The 17270-nt window shown below is 43.7% G+C and overlaps 1 protein-coding gene across 1 annotated transcript in view; it reads left to right on the forward strand.

Annotated features, from left to right (window-relative positions):
- The window catches only part of RARA (retinoic acid receptor alpha), a 133275-nt gene that overhangs the window by 31488 nt on the left and 84517 nt on the right, over positions 1-17270 (forward strand). Inside the window, exon 2 of the mRNA XM_044298115.1 lies at positions 10706-11164. Coding sequence (XP_044154050.1) covers positions 10987-11164 — 178 coding nt within the window. The 5' untranslated portion in view covers positions 10706-10986. The remainder of the gene's footprint in view (positions 1-10705; positions 11165-17270) is intronic.

Raw genomic sequence — 17270 nt, forward strand, 5'->3', positions numbered from 1 at the left:
AGAAACACCCAATATGTGGCCGTAAACTACTGTACGGCCACACAGCGGGGCATAGAGTGAAAGGTGCGCCGTTTGGTTTTTGGAGGGCTGATTTTTATGGACTGGTTTATTTACACCATGTCCCATTTGAAGACCCCTGATGCACCCCTAGAGTAGAAACTCCCTAAAAGTGACCCCATCTAAGAAACTACACCCCTCAAGGTATTCAAAACTGATTTTACATTCGTCGTTAACCCTTTAGGTGTTGCGCAAGAGTTATTGGCAAATGGGGATGAAATTGGAAAATTTCATTTTTTTGTCTAATTTTCCATTTTAACCCATTTTTTCCACTAACAAATCAAGGGTTAACAGCCAAACAAGACTGTATCTTTATTACCCTGACTCTGCCGTTTACAGAAACACCCAATATGTGGCCGTAAACTACTGTACGGCCACACAGCGGGGCATAGAGTGAAAGGTGCGCCGTTTGGTTTTTGGAGGGCTGATTTTTATGGACTGGTTTATTTACACCATGTCCCATTTGAAGACCCCTGATGCACCCCTAGAGTAGAAACTCCCTAAAAGTGACCCCATCTAAGAAACTACACCCCTCAAGGTATTCAAAACTGATTTTACATTCGTCGTTAACCCTTTAGGTGTTGCGCAAGAGTTATTGGCAAATGGGGATGAAATTGGAAAATTTCATTTTTTTGCCTTATTTTCCATTTTAACCCATGTTTTCTACTAACAAAGCAAGGGTTAACAGCCAAACAAGACTGTATCTTTATTACCCTGACTCTGCCGTTTACAGAAATACCCAATATGTGGCCGTACACTACTGTACGGCCACACAGCGGGGCGTAGAGTGAAAGGTGCGCCGTTTGGTTTTTGGAGGGCTGATTTTTATGGACTGGTTTATTTACACCATGTCCCATTTGAAGACCCCTGATGCACCCCTAGAGTAGAAACTCCCTAAAAGTGACCCCATCTAAGAAACTACACCCCTCAAGGTATTCAAAACTGATTTTACATTCGTCGTTAACCCTTTAGGTGTTGCGCAAGAGTTATTGGCAAATGGGGATGAAATTTGCAAATTTCATTTTTTTGTCTAATTTTCCATTTTAACCCATTTTTTCCACTAACAAATCAAGGGTTAACAGCCAAACAAGACTGTATCTTTATTACCCTGACTCTGCCGTTTACAGAAACACCCAATATGTGGCCGTAAACTACTGTACGGCCACACAGCGGGGCATAGAGTGAAAGGTGCGCCGTTTGGTTTTTGGAGGGCTGATTTTTATGGACTGGTTTATTTACACCATGTCCCATTTGAAGACCCCTGATGCACCCCTAGAGTAGAAACTCCCTAAAAGTGACCCCATCTAAGAAACTACACCCCTCAAGGTATTCAAAACTGATTTTACATTCGTCGTTAACCCTTTAGGTGTTGCGCAAGAGTTATTGGCAAATGGGGATGAAATTGGAAAATTTCATTTTTTTGCCTTATTTTCCATTTTAACCCATGTTTTCTACTAACAAAGCAAGGGTTAACAGCCAAACAAGACTGTATCTTTATTACCCTGACTCTGCCGTTTACAGAAATACCCAATATGTGGCCATACACTACTGTACGGCCACACAGCGGGGCGTAGAGTGAAAGGTGCGCCGTTTGGTTTTTGGAGGGCTGATTTTTACGGACCGGTTTATTTACACCGTGTCCTGTTTCAACCCCCCTGATGCACCCCTGGAGTCGAAACTCCCTAAAAGTGACCCCATTTTGGAAACTACGGGATAAGGTGGCATTTTTTGGGGGAGTATTTTTAGGGTAAATATAATTTTTGGTTGCTCTATATTACATTTTTGTGAGGTAAGGTTACCAAAAATTGAAATTCTGATATTTCATCTCCATTTGCCATTAACTGTTGAGGAACACCTAAAGGGTTAATAAAGTTTGTATAATCATTTTTGAATACCTTGAGGGGTGTAGTTTCTTAGATGGGGTCAATTTTAGGGAGTTTTTACTCTAGGGGGGCATCAGGGGGGCTTCAAAAGGGATATGGTGTCAATAAAAAAGGCCATCAAAATCGGCCTTCCAGAAACCATGTCGGTCCTTTCCTTTTGCAGCCTCCCTTTTACGGATACAGCAGTTTACGACCACAAATGTGGCGTTTCTGTAAACTGCAGTATCAGGGTAATAAATTTTAACTTTTGTTTGGTTGTTAACCCTTGTTTTCTTACCGGAAAAAACGGACTGAAATGGAAAAGTGCCAAAAATAGCGGTTTTGGCACCGTTTTTTTGTTTTTTTTTTAACCGTGTTAATCTGGGTAGTTAGGTCATGGGATATTGTTATAGAGGAGATTCTTACGGACGCGGCAATATCTAATAAGTCTACTTTTTTTTACAATTATTTAGGTTTTTGACTATATTATCTTTTTTGATACAACTTTTTTTTTTGGGTATCTCTAAAGTCTAAGTGTAATTTTTTTAATTTTCTTTTAGCCAATTATCTTATGTGGGGGCTCATTTTTTGCGGGATGAGCGGACGGTTTTATTGGCACTATTTTGGGGGCTATATGACTTTTTGATCGCTTGCTATGAAACTTTTTGTTATGTAAGGTGACAAAAAAAAATTTTTTGCACCTATTTTTTTTTTTTTTTTTTTACTGTGTTAATCTGGGGGGTTGGGTCATGGGGTATTTTTATAGAGGAGATTCTTACGGACGTGGCGATACCTAATAAGTCAACTTTTTTTTTACAATAATTTAGGTTTTAGACTATATTATCCTTTTTGATACCCTAAAAAAAAATTTGTATCTCTAAAGTCTAAGAGTCATTTTCAATTTTTTTTTTATCTGATTATCTTATGTGGGGGCTCATTTTTTGCGGGATGAGATGACGGTTGTATTGGCACTAATTTGGGGGCTATATGACTTTTTGATCGCTTGCTTTTTATTATGTAAGGTGACAAAAAAAAAACTTTTTTTGCACCTTTTTTTTTTTTCTGGACCGTGTTAGGCTACTTTCACACTAGCGTTCGGGCGGATCCGTTCAGAACGGATCCGCCCATAATAATGCAGACGGAGGCTCCGTTCAGTACGGATCCGTCTGCATTATTTTAGCAAAAAAAAGCTAAGTGTGAAAATAGCCTAGTACGGATCCGTCCAGACTTTCAATGTAAAGTCAATGGGGGACGGATCCGCTTGAAGATTGAGCCACATTGTGGCATCTTCAAACGGATCCGTCCCCATTGACTTACATTGAAAGTCTGGACGGATCCGTACGGATCCGCACGCCTCCGCACGGCCAGGCGGACACCCGAACGCTGCAAGCAGCGTTCAGCTGTCCGCCTGTCCGTGCGGAGGCGAGCGGAGCGGAGGCTGAACGCCGCCAGACTGATGCAGTCTGAGCGGATCCGCCTCCATTCAGACTGCATCAGGGCTGGACGGCTGCGTTCGGGTCCGCTCGTGAGCTCCTTCAAACGGAGCTCACGAACGGAATACCGAACGCTAGTGTGAAAGCAGCCTTAATCTGGGGGGTTAGGTCATGGGGCATTTTTATAGAGGAGATTATTACAGACGCGGCAATACCTATGTCTACTTTTAATAAATTATTTTAGTTTTTTTGGGTGTCTCAAGTCTGAGAACCATTTTTTTTTTTTTATCCCATGTCAGTCCTAAATTGGGATATAAATTTAGTACTCCATGGAAGTGTGATACTCCCTGAAGCAACCGTCAATGCAGAGGCCCGGATGATCGGGGCATGTGTCGCACTGAGTAGTCGTGTCCTTCCGTATCCCCCTCCTGCGACACACTCTGCACTTTTTTTGGGTTCGTCCCTTCTTTCCAGTATGGGGGACCACACCTGGAAAGTGTTGGCCAGGGACGATCCGGGCGCCTACAGTTCCCGAGGTACTCCGGCCTGCTCTTTCCCGGTCCGAAAAGATCAGGGCCTTGAGGACTGCCTCATAGAACTGGAGGAATGTCCCTGTGCTGCCAGCGCTTCGGGATAGTACAAAAGAGTTGTACATGGCAACCTGCACCAAGTAGACCGCAACTTTTTTGTACCATGCCCGGGTTTTGCGCATGGCGTTATATGGCTTGAGGACTTGATCCGAGAGATCAACTCCTCCCATATACCGATTGTAGGCGACGATACAATCGGGCTTGAGGACCGTTGCCGCGGTACCTCGCACAGGGACAGGGGTGATGCCGTTACCATGAATTGTGGACAGCATAAGGACATCCCTCTTGTCCTTATACCTGACCAGCAACAGGTTTCCAGTGGTAAGGGCACGGGTCTCACCCCTGGGGATGGGTACCTGGAGGGGGTGGGCAGGGAGGCCGCGTTGATTTTTCCGCACGGTCCCACAAGCGGACGTGGATCTGGCGGCAAGGGACTGGAACAAGGGGATACTGGTATAAAAGTTATCCACGTACAAGTGGTAACCCTTATCCAGCAGTGGGTACATAAGGTCCCACACGAGTTTCCCGGTAACACCCAGAGTGGGGGGACATTCTGGTGGTTGAATCCGGGAATCTCGCCCCTCGTACACACGAAATTTGTAAGTGTACCCTGAGGTACTCTCACAAATTTTGTATAGCTTCACGCCATACCTCGCCCGCTTGGAAGGCACATACTGGCGGAAAATGAGTCTCCCCTTGAACGCAATGAGAGACTCATCAACCACGACCTCCCTTCCAGGTACATAGGCCTCCATGAATTTGGCCCCAAAGTGATCGATGACCGGCCGTATCTTGTACAGACGGTCATGGGCAGGATCACCTCGGGGTGGACATGCTGCATTATCGGAATAATGCAGACATTTCCTGATGGCCTCAAACCGGGAGCGTGTCATAACCGTACTGTAAAGTGGGGTCTGATATAGGACGTCCCCACTCCAGTACAGCCTGGCACTGGGTTTCTTGACCAGGCCCATATGCAGCACGAGGCCCCAAAATGTCCTCATTTCGGCTGCACTGACCGGCGTCCAGCCACCGGGCCTGGCCAAAAAGGAGCCCGGGTGTTGAGCGACGAACTGTTGGGCGTACAGATTCGTCTGCTCCACCATCAGATTTACCAGTGAGTCACTGAAAAAATGACAAAAAAAGTCATATTCAGTGTAGCCCACTGTGGAAATCTGGATTCCTGATTGGCCTACAAAATCAGGAATCACGGGCTCGTATCGCTCTGGGCTACACCAGACAAGTTCACCGGCAGGGTGCTCCGGTGGATTTAACTGGTGGGCCGGGAAACCAGTACGAGCCCCAGAGCTGCTCGTACTAGTGTGGGCCACAGGGTCCCTAACATGGCGGTCCCCTTGCTCCGCCTGGCGGCGTCTCCGCCGCCTTGGGGGCTCATCATCATCGCTAGATGATGAGGAGGATGCGGATGACAACAGGAATGTGGGGTCATCCTCATCCTCACTGGGACTCTCGGACTCGGAGGCAAGCTGGGCGTATGCCTCCTCGGCCGAGAACGTCCGGCGGGCCATAGGGGAGTGTGTGTCTGCGTGTATATGTGCGTGTGTGTAACTCTTTATTTGGTGTGCGTGTGTGAGGGGGCACGGGTGTTCACGAACTCACCCTAAGGCCTCTTTCACACTACAGTATTTTGCGTTCCGTATACGGTCCGTTTTTTGCGTTCCGTATACGGTCCGTATACGGAACCATTAATTTCAATGGTTCCGCAAAAAAACGGAATGTGTTCCGTATGCATTCCGTTTCCGTATTTCCGTTTTTCCGTTCCGTTGAAAAGATAGAACATGTCCTATATTTGGCCGAGAATCACAGTCCGTGGCTCCATTCAAGTCAATGGGGCCGCAAAAAAAACGGAACACATACGGAAATGCATCCGTATGTCTTCCGTATCCGTTCCGTTTTTTGCGGAACCATCAATTGAAAATGTTATGCCCAGCCCAATTTTTAATATGAAATTACTGTATACTGTATTTGCCATACGGAAAAACGGAACGGAACAACGGAACGGAAACGGAACCACAACGGAAGCAAAAAACGGAACAACGGATCCGTGAAAAACGGAACGCAAAACACTGAATGCAACATACTGTAGTGTGAAAGAGGCCTAAAACTAACAGAAAAAAATAAATAAAACTAACTAAAAAAAAGGGCAAAAAAGTGAGGAAAAAAAATTCAAAACTGCTGATCAACCGTCCGAAGTTGATCAGCGGTGGGGTGTGCGATGCGCTTACAGTGGCCGGACGCTAAGTGCCGGTCACAGTCAGCGAACTCAAAAAAAAAAAAAAAAAAAAGTACCCCAAAAAAGGTGGGGGGGGGGGGCAAGTGGCAGGGGGAGGGGGGCAAGTGGCAGCACCCCTGGGGGGTCTAGGGTCACACAGCTGTGCTGTGGACCCCAGACACCCTAACTAGGGTGATGCAATAAAAAGTAAAAAAAAACTAACTTTCCCTTTTTTTTCCCTGCCTATCCCAAACTTTCCCTAGCTGTCCCTATGTACCTGATGGGGTGCTGGGGCACAGATCGGGTCCTGGGGGCACAGATCAGGGGTGCTGGCAGCGATGGTGGACACAAGCAGGCAGCTCCTCTCTCCTCCGGCGCTGGAACACAAAAGGAGGAGGAGAGGGGCGCCTGCCTCTTTTGAATCTGCCGCCGCACCGCCCCCTGACCAATCAGAAAGCGATCCTGAGTGGTGATGTCACCATCACCACTCAGGATCGCTGGATGGTGATTGGTGGAGTGAAATCACACCACCATCACCATCCTGTTCCGGGTTATCGGGTCTTCAGAGACCCGAATAACCCGGAAACGCAGAAAACCGCAGGTCTGAATTGACCTGCGGTTTTTTGCGATCGCATACATGGGGGGGTCACCGGACCCCCCGACGCATTTGCCCCAAGTGCCTGCTCAATGTTTTGAGCAGGCACGGGGTTCCGATCGCCGCCGGCCGCGCGGCGGTGATTGAAAATGCACAGGGCGTACATGTACGCCCTGTGTCCTTAAGTACCAGGGCACAAGGGCGTACCTGTACGCCCTGTGTCCTTAAGGGGTTAATCCGTGAAGCTGTCCGTGAAGGATCCGTGGTTGGTCCGTGTGTCTGTTTTTACCATCCGTGTGTCATCCGTAATTCACTGATGTTGCTCAACTGAAAATTAATTTTCAAAGAATCTCCTATTAGTCTTCATTGAAAAACGGACACAACACAGATGTGTGTCACTGACCCATAGACTTTAATGGGTGTGCTCGTCCGCATCATGGACTAAAGTAGTGCATGTCCCCGTGATTTTATTTACTGACCCACAGTCAGGAAGAAAAAAAAAACTGAAATGTGAACAGACACATTAAAATCAATGGGTCCGCATTTTCCATGGACAGCACACGTCAGTGAAAAACAGAAATGTGAACGAGGCCTTACTTGTCTGGAGAGTGTGCTGACTACATGCCAGCTAATAGAACATTTACTATGGATTGTACAAAGATAAAATTTGCTGAAAATATTTTTGGCTTTTGCCTGTATGTATCCAGTATTTCTAGAACCGATCCCCTAATCGATCATAATAGGAGTCTTTTACCGATCTCATGTCTGTTGGTCTCTTAGGGCCCATTCGTGCACAGCCATTATTGGTCCGATGCGGACCATAAAAACAGAACAATAATCATTTGTAATGGTAATAAGCCTGGGGTAAATGAGAGGGTTTTTTAATCACTTGGTTATGGATATGCAATAATTAAAATTATCAGCGGGACATTTACTTGCAATTGGAAGAATCCCTAAGATGCTATGATATATGTAAACTGGAGTAGTGCCGGTTTCCTTTACTCGACAGTCACTTATTGTGCATGCTCCCCTGAGATGACAGGTCCCCATTTGCTTGTCTTCCCTGGGGAAAGAACTTTAGAGAGTTGACCATAAAACCCAACCCAGTCGATCCTTTTTCCCCTCACAAAATGTGACAGCTGGTGAGTACCGGAATCCTCTGGTAGTCCCTGGTTCTGACACAATAACATGCATTTACTACAACAGGAGCCTTAAAGGGGTTGTTTCATCTAACCATTACTGAGGCGAGATGAGACTAAGTTCCAACCACCAAGTAAACAGAGGAACGGACCAAGTTGGGCAGCTGTGCTATGCTGTTTCTGTAGCTCCCATGCACTGCAGTGAAGGCCCGCTCCACTGTTTCCCAGCCACCTGGTGGTCAAGGCATGGTCTCATCTTGCCTTTGTAATGGCAAGATTAGACAATCCCTTTTAAAGGGGTTGTTCTTGAATACCTTACTTTTAACTGATGTCTCCTGTTGACACGTCACTGCTTAAGACCAATGTCTGTAATGCAAATAATAGTATATGTGCAGATGTCCTGTATAGACTGAAGGTAGACCATCAGAATATCATCATCTGTGGACCCATAGATCATAGGTCCAACACTGTATCCGATCATATGCACCTGTAGAGAATCTGTCACCATTGACATTTTGGAGACCTAACTAGACCCTTGATAGTTGTAGATCAGCAAGTTCCTCTGAGCTTACCGGATGAGAGGAATCACCCGACTGGCATTTACATATAGCATGTACTTACATGCCCGTTGATGTGGGTTCTCTTGCATCCATTCATGTATTTATATCTGGTAGACCCACAACATATCTCTAGTGACTCTTTAAACCCATCATACAGAGATGTTTGGTTACAATAGGAAAGTTTTTCCCATGGGAGGATCCTGCTGACCATGACCTTTGACTATGCATTGCCCTCAGTGGGAATGTCTGTGCCAGCTGTTGTTAAACCATGTGGTGGTAGTGATGTCTGATATTCACATATTATAAATCTGCTACGTTTTCCAACCATTGGAGTAGATTTCCTTAGCTAAAAACCTATCGTTTTGTCTCCATAAAGACATGTAGATAATAGTTCTAACCAGTCATTGATGGTTGAAATGTCTGAATTATGCTGTATGGGGTATGCTCTGCATCTGAGCATCCTCCATGTACTTATGTGTTGGCCATTTTGCTTGCGCGTCTTTTGTGTGCGTATTTTTGTCTCGCTCTCTGCCTACCTGTCCTTCTTCGGTGTGCGTGTTATTGGCTTTGGCTTACCTGCAGATATTCTTAGATATGATCCAAAATACAGTACTCTATTGTCCCAACCCACTGATTATGGATCTCATACAGATCCAACAAGTATGGGTGAGGAACCAATGTGATTATTTGGGTTCTCCGTTTACTGGACTTCAATGGAAATATTTCGCCCACAATATGCCATCTGATGGTGCATGCTGTAGTTTTACTTTTGCAGCATCCGACTTTGTGTGTCTTTTGCAGAAAAAACTTTAATAGATTAATTTATTATTATAGTGTCAACGTGTAGACAGTTTAGTGATTGGATTAGACTGTTGTGTGAATTAGCCTTTCCAGTGTATCCTCTCTGTATGTGAGACTCCATCTACGTATATGCCACCTGCATGTCTCTTACTATGTATTCTCTCTCATCTTTGCTCTTTGTGTGTCTCTAGCTTTATGACCCTGTGCATGTCTCTTATTGTATATCCTCTGTCTTTTTTCTGTATATTTCTCTAGCTGCATGCCACTCTGTCTCTTGCTGTGTCCTCTCTTTTCTCTGTGTGTGTCTCTAGCTGTGTGCCAATGTGCATGTCTCGTATCCTGTCTATATGTGTATTCTATGTGTGCCACTGTACAGGTCTGTCCCATTGACTCTGTATTTCATGTGAGTTGGTGTCTTTTGTGCTTTGTGTCTCTCTACCTGTCTGCACTACATTCTTCTTACTGTTCCTTGTTGCCCTTTTCTCGTTTTATTCTCTCTGTCCTTTTTTTGTTCTCCGCATCTTTATCCGACTGTCTGTCCCGCTTTTTCTTCCCGAATGTCTCTTCTGACAATCTCTTGATTTGTCTTGGCTTTGCAGTGCATCTCTCCCCCTCCCTTCCGTTCTCTTGTTCTGACTCCTGGTACAGATCTTCGATAGCCCCATTTTTCTTGGGTGGCTCATTAGCTTGGTGTAATTGAACTGTAAGGACGGGTCTTTTCTCACGCCGCGCTGAGATTTACGACCCTCGAATCCCAGAATAAAAAAAAATAAAATCCTCCCAAATCCCCCTTCCTGGCCGGCATGTAATCAGCGTGATGAATCCACTGCATCCCACACTGCAGGCATCTGTCCCCATTTGTACATATAGGGAAAGCTGAGGGAAAGCAATGACGAGGTTGATGATGAAGAAATGGACTGGGGGATGGTGAAAGAAGGCAATAGGTAGGAAAAGATGGGGAATAAGTAGCCACAACATTGGTAGATGAAAAAAAAAAAATATGGGAATGTTAAATAAAGTGGTTAACCTGAGGGACAGGAATACATTACATGAGCAGGTCCTTGAAATGTCAAGGCTTTGAGAATTGATATAGGTTTTAGGCTGAGGTGTGGTAGTACACATAGCTAGGAACAAAACCGGTGATTAAGGGATGGAGACATGGGTTGGATAGACATGAGGTGCTATTGGCAGATTGAGATGGTGACAGGAGACAAGTAAAGTCCTGGAAGTTCATTGGAGATGGTACTGGGATACGATTGTTAAGGATACGGAACAAGGGATGATGGCAGTTTTTATTTAAAGACGAAAGGATCAAGATCTACTGGCTGAAGGATGAAAAAATACACAGTACAATATTTTTTTTCCTTTTATGAGCCCTCTATGTTTGTTCTTTTCTTTTAGTTGGACTGTAAAATTTTCATGTTTTGTCTTGCAGTGATTCCTGCTGTGCCAAGTCTATATCACATCACTGAGCGGTCTGCTTGCTCTACCTCTGGTCCATAGGACTCTGGATGCCTGCAGAACTCTTTGTCACGTTCACCAGGATTTTTGGCCAGCAATCCTAGAAGTGTGTTAATCTCTTGTTGGATCTCAACTTTGAATCTTGGATCTACTGCACCTTTCCACTTGATTTTGGGGGGTGTATCCCCTCTTTGTGACAGCCATAAATGGAAATTCGAAGGGCTTGAGCCAGTCTGGTAGGCTGGGTGCCTGGCAATGACTAGTAACGATTCTCCCTGCCCACCATCTGGGCCAGGTCACATGAATGGATACCCTGTTCCCCACTATGCCTTTTTCTTTCCTCACATGCTTGGTGGTGTGTCCCCTCCAGGAGCTTTGCCCGGAGTACAGCACCAGCTTCCTCTCAGTGGATATAGCACACCATCTCCAGCAAGTGAGTATTGCTGCCTTTCATTTCATGTTATTAAATTGCAATGCTATGTTCATGCCTGCACTTTTTTATTGACATGGTAAATTCATTTAGTTATATGCTTCTCTGTATACATACGTGGTGTCATTCATTTGTATCCTTAAAGGGAACCTGTCACCGGGATTTTGTGTATAGATCTGAGGACATGGGTTGCTAGATGGACGTTAGCACATCCGCAATACCCAGTCCCCATAGCTCTGTGTGCTTTTATTGTGTAAAAAAAAACGATTTGATACATATGCAAATTAACCTGAGATGAGTCCTGTACGTGAGATGAGTCAGGGACAGGACTCATCTCAGGTTAATTTGCATATGTATCAAATCGTTTTTTTTACACAATAAAAGCACACAGAGCTATGGGGACTGGGTATTGCGGATGTGCTAACGTCCATCTAGCAACCCATGTCCTCAGATCTATACACAAAATCCCGGTGACAGGTTCCCTTTAACAGAGTTTTCTGAAAATAGAAATAACATATTTCATATGTTCTAGATTTCCCATGTAGCTACTGTTGTGGCAGAGCATTGGCACTAATCAGATTGGTACTAATCAAAATGGTAATGCTGATTAATATACCAATATATGCCTATATATAAACCGTTTTACACAAGAGGATGTTTTTTTATACAGTGCCTTGAAAAAGTATTCATACCCATTGAACTTTCCCAATTTTTTTCACATTACACCCACATTCTGTATTTTATTGGGATTGATGTGATAGACCAACACAAAGTAGTAAGTATGTATGACATGAAAAGAAAATGATTCATGGTTTTCAATTTTTTTTATAAATTAAAAATCTGGAGAGTATGGGGTGCATTTGTATTCAACCCCCTGTACTCTGATACCCCTAAATAAAATCCACTGTGACCAATTGCCTTCAGAAGTCACCTAATTAGTAAATAGTCACCTGTGTGTAATTTATTCTCAGTATAACTACATCTGTTCTTTGAAGGCCTCAGAGGTTTTTTAGAGAACATTAGTGACCTAACAGCATCATGAAATCCAGGGAACACAGCAGACAGGTCACGGATAAAGTTGATGAGCTCTGAACATCTCACTGAGCACTGTTAGATCCATCATATGAAAATGGAAGGCGTATGAAACAACTGCAAGCCTACCAAGACATGGCCGTCTACGGGACAACTGTTAGGCCTCTTTCACACGGGTTAGATTTCTGCGCGGGTGCAATGCGTGAGGTGAATGCATTGCACCCGCACTGAATCCGGACCTATTCATTTCTATGGGGCTGTGCACATGAGCAGTAATTTTCACTCATTACTTGTGCGTTGCGTGAAAATCGCAGCAAGCTCTATTTTGTGCGTTTTTCACACAACGCAGGCCCCATAGAAGTGAATGGGGCTGCGTGAAAATCGCAAGCATCCACAAGCAAGTGCGAATGCGGTGCGATTTTTCACGCATGGTTGCTAGGTGACGATCGGGATGGGGACCCGTTCATTATTATTTTCCCTTATAACATGATTATAAGGGAAAATAATATCATTCTTGATACAGAATGCTTAGTAAAATAGCAATGGAGGGGTTAAAAAAAAAAAATATATATATAATTTAACTCACCTCATCCACTTGTTCGCGCAGCCCGTCTTCTCTTCTGTCTTCTTCTTTGATGCCCAGGAGGAAAAGGACCTGTGGTGACGTCACTGCGCTCATCACATGATCTATCACATGATCCATCACCTACTTCCCTATTTTACTAAGCATTCTGTATTAAGAATTCTATTATTTTCCCTTATAACCATGTTATAAGGGAAAATAATAAAATCTACACAACACCTAACCCAAACCCGAACTTCTGTGAAGAAGTCTGGGTACCAAACATGCAGATTTTTCTCACAAGCGTGCAAAACGCATTAAAACCGCTTTGCACTCGTGCAGAAAAATCGCACATTTTCCCGCGATGCACCCCCATCTTATCCTGCCCTCACACGATGCCCGTGTGAAAGAGGCCTTAGTCATGTACTCCAAAAATCTGGCCTTTAGAAATCCTAAGAAGCCATAAGATGTCCCATTTGCAGTTTGCCGCAAGCCATGTAGGGGACACAGCAAACATGTGGAAGAAGGTGCTTTGGTCAGATAAGACCAAAGATTAACTTTTTTGCCTAAATGCAAAATGCTATGTGTGGTGAAAAACTAACACTGCACATCACCCTGAACACACCATATCCATCGTGAATCATGGTGGTGGCAGCATCATGCTGTGGGGATGCATTTCTTCAGCGGGGACAGGGAAGCTGGTCAGAGTTGATGGGAACATAGATGGAGCTAAATACAGGGCAATCCTGAAGTAAAGACAGGGCGAAGGTTCACCTTCCAGGAGGACAATGACCCTAAACATACAGCAAGAGCCACAATGGAATGATTTAGATCAGGGGTGCACAACCTGCGGCCCGTGGGCCACATGTGGCCCTTGATACCACTCTGTGCGGCCCCCAACCATGTGGTAGCCGACATTTATGTCTATATCTTGTGGCTGCTCACATGTATCTTTCATGTATTCTCCCATTAGATGGGAGTCCTGGAAGTGTAACTAGACATTAATGGCATATACTGTATGTTCAATATGCCATAAATACAGGATTTTTATTTTTATTTTTGGCCTTTGATGTTGGTTCAGTCTGACAGTGTGGCCCCCACCAGAAAACTTTGTGCACCCCTGATTTAGATCAAAGCATATTTATGTGTTAGAATGGTCCAGTCAAAGCCCAGACCTAAATCCCATTGTAAATCTGTGGCAAGACTTGAAAATGGCTGTTCACAGACTCTCTCCATACAACCTAACTGACCTTGAGCTATTTTGCAAAGAAGAATAGGCAAAAATTTCAGCCTCAGCCTCTGCAAAGCTGGTAGATACCTCCTGAGACTTGCAGCAGCACAAGGTGATCCTGCGAAGTATTGACTCAGGGGGGATGAATACAAATGCACCCCACACTTTCCAGATTTTTATTTATTAAAGGCATGTATCATTTTCTTTTCACTTCACACATACTTGCTACTTTGTGTTGGTCTGTCACAAAAAATCCTATTAAAATACATTTAAGTTTGTGGGTGTGGAAAAGTTCAAGAGGTATGAAACCTTTTTGAAGGCACTTTATATCATGGGCTCAAGAAGGTGCATGATACAAGTGGTTTATCCCCGCTGAAACAGTCCGCACTTGGAACAGTTTGGTTTCTGCTTATGAATCCTTTAGGACCAAAAATGTGATAAAAGCGGCACATAAGTCCGCACTATTTATCACATTTTTAATGCAGTTTTTGGTGCTGATTTTCTGTTCACTTTTACAACCCCATTAAAGTTTATGTGGAAAACCACTATACATAAGGTTTGGAATGACACAAACAATTTACATGCTGCAGATTTTAAAATCCACACAGCAGGTCAGTTTCCACACATACAACATTCGCATGTGTACATGGGATTTGTCAAGTCTCATTCACTTTTATGGTCCTGTATTATGCCGCGTTTTTTTGGTCCAAAAAGTGTGCAGGTACCCTTTGGGAATGTCCACGTGGGACGTGTGGAGGTATGAATTTGCGATATTTTTAAGAAATCTCATCCACTTGCTGTGTAAAAATAATCCTCCATGTATATTGATCAGCAGTGAGGATTTTAAATCTGCAGCATTGGGGATTTTCACAATATAGAGGGTGAAATCCAGTCAAATTTTTCGCTGCAGCATTGCAGCAAATTCTTGTGAGGTCATACCCTTAGGCCTCTGTCACCTGGGCGTCACGGATTTGGGCCGGATAAGATGCGGGTTTGTTGAGGGAAAATGCAGGTTTTTTCTGCGCGAGCGCAAAACGTTTTAATGCGTTTTGCACGGTCGTGAGAAAAATCGCCATGTTTGGTACCCAGACCCCAATTTCTTCACAGACGTTCGGGTTTTGTTTAGGTGTTCTGTAGATTTTATTATTTTCCCTTATAACATGGTTATAAGGGAAAAAAATAGCAATCTTGATACAGAATGCATAGTACAATGGGGCTGGAGGGGTTAAAAAAATAAAATAAAAATTTAACTCGCCTCATCCACTTGTTCGCGCAGCCCGGCTTCTCTTCTTTCTTCTTCTTTGAGGAAAAGGACCTGTGGTGACTGGTGACGTCCCTGCGCTCATCACATGGTCAATCACCATGGTGATGGATCATGTGACGGACCATGTGATGATCGCAGTGATGTCACCACAGGTCTTTTGCCTCGAAGAAGAAGAAAAGTGAAGCCAGGCTGCGCGAACAAGTGGATTAAGGTGAGTTTAATTATTTTTTTTTTTAACCTCTCCATCACTGTTTTACTAAGCATTCTGTATTAAGAATGCTATTATTTTCCCTTATAACCATGTTATAAGGGAAAATAATAACAATCGGGTCCCCATCCCGATCGTCTCCTAGCAACCGTGCGTGAAAATCGCACAGCATCCGCACTTGCTTGCGGATGCAATGCTATTTTCACGCAGCCCCATTCACTTCTATGGGGCCTGCGTTGTGTGAAAAACGCACAAAATAGAGCATGCTGCGATTTTCACGCAACGCACAAGTGATGCGTGAAGATCAACGCTCATGTGCACACCCTCCTAGAAATGAAACAGTCCGGATTCAGTGCGGGTGCAATGCGTTCACCTCACGCATTGCACCCGCGCGGAATTCTCGCCCGTGTGAAAGGGGCCTTAGACTTTGACAAGCCGCAAAGTTCCTGTGGCTCACTGAGCCAAGTTTGAATGCCATCAACTATTTTCCATGGACTGTACTTACCTCCATTCAATGTGCCGCTGATCATGAGCGGGCGGAAAGCGCCACAAATGTAGGAAAACTGACTAGCAGGACTTTTGAGCATGCCAAAGACTAAATGGTATGTTGTTTTAAGAACATTCAGTTGAGTAGTACTTCTAGTAGAATGATTGCACTTCTAGAAATGGTCTATGTAGCTCATCCCTGCCACTGCTCGGATTCAGCCAGTAAACTTTATGGGGCCGTTTGTAGTTTGAGTGAGTGCTTGACTGGAAAAAAAACTATTGATGTATTTCTGTGTATATATGCACCGAAGTATAATATTTTCCATATATATATATATATATATATATATATATATATATATATATAATTTCTCCTTGTGTTAAAACGACTTTTCCTTGTGTACTCTCCCAGTTTTCACTACATGCTTATACATATACAATGGCACATAAACAGGTGGCGTAGAGAAAAAAGAAAGCCGGCGCTTGAATGTTACACTATATTGGTTTCATTATATTTCCTCCAGTAGATTACTAAATAATTTACAGGTAACGGTACAGTTAAAGGCAGCGGGGCCTCGTGTCTCAGCTTTATTAGCATGTGGGAACAGGGAGCATATTTTATGCCTTTCTGCCTTTAGCTTTGCATTTACGTATGCAACTTGCATCATAAAAATACCGTATCTAAAAGTTGCATAGAACTGCATTTTAAATAACAATGCTTCAAAACAAGTGAATAAATCAGAAAAAAAATGACAACGTCCTAAATTGGCAGTCTGTATGCTTTAGTTAAAATGAATGTGTATTTATAACATTTTTTTTTTTCTTGTTATTGCTATTTTTTATCATTTATGTTTTATGCATTGAGATGCTTTTGGATTACGTTATTTTAAAGGCTATTTCCCAATATCTCAGCTTTAAAAAAAAAAAAATTTAAATGAGACATTGTGTGATTCGACCAGATCTCAGGGTGTCCTCGTCCTCACATGGACACAGATGGCTCTGTTGTTACAAGAGATAGATCTGAATGACTCCCTGTTTGATTGATTTACCTGTTCTGCTCAGGGGGCCTGATCCCAGGACATTTGCTCTGGTTGGGGGTGTATGGAATAGATAGCTGGAAGGAGTTTTTTTCGCCTCCGCAGGCCTTCATATCACAAAGTGCAAATCTTCTGGCTTTCATTAAAATTCAAGTCTCGGAAAGACCATTACTCCAAATGTGTTGCAGTATATTTTAACAACGCGGCCTCATAAATGTACCTTAAATTTTAAGTCTTCGCTGCTCCCTCCTCTCCTCAGTGCATGCTTAGAGATTTGCAATGTTATGGG

This window comes from Bufo gargarizans, chromosome 6 (genome assembly GCF_014858855.1).
Source record: "Bufo gargarizans isolate SCDJY-AF-19 chromosome 6, ASM1485885v1, whole genome shotgun sequence".
Lineage (NCBI taxonomy): Eukaryota > Metazoa > Chordata > Amphibia > Anura > Bufonidae > Bufo > Bufo gargarizans.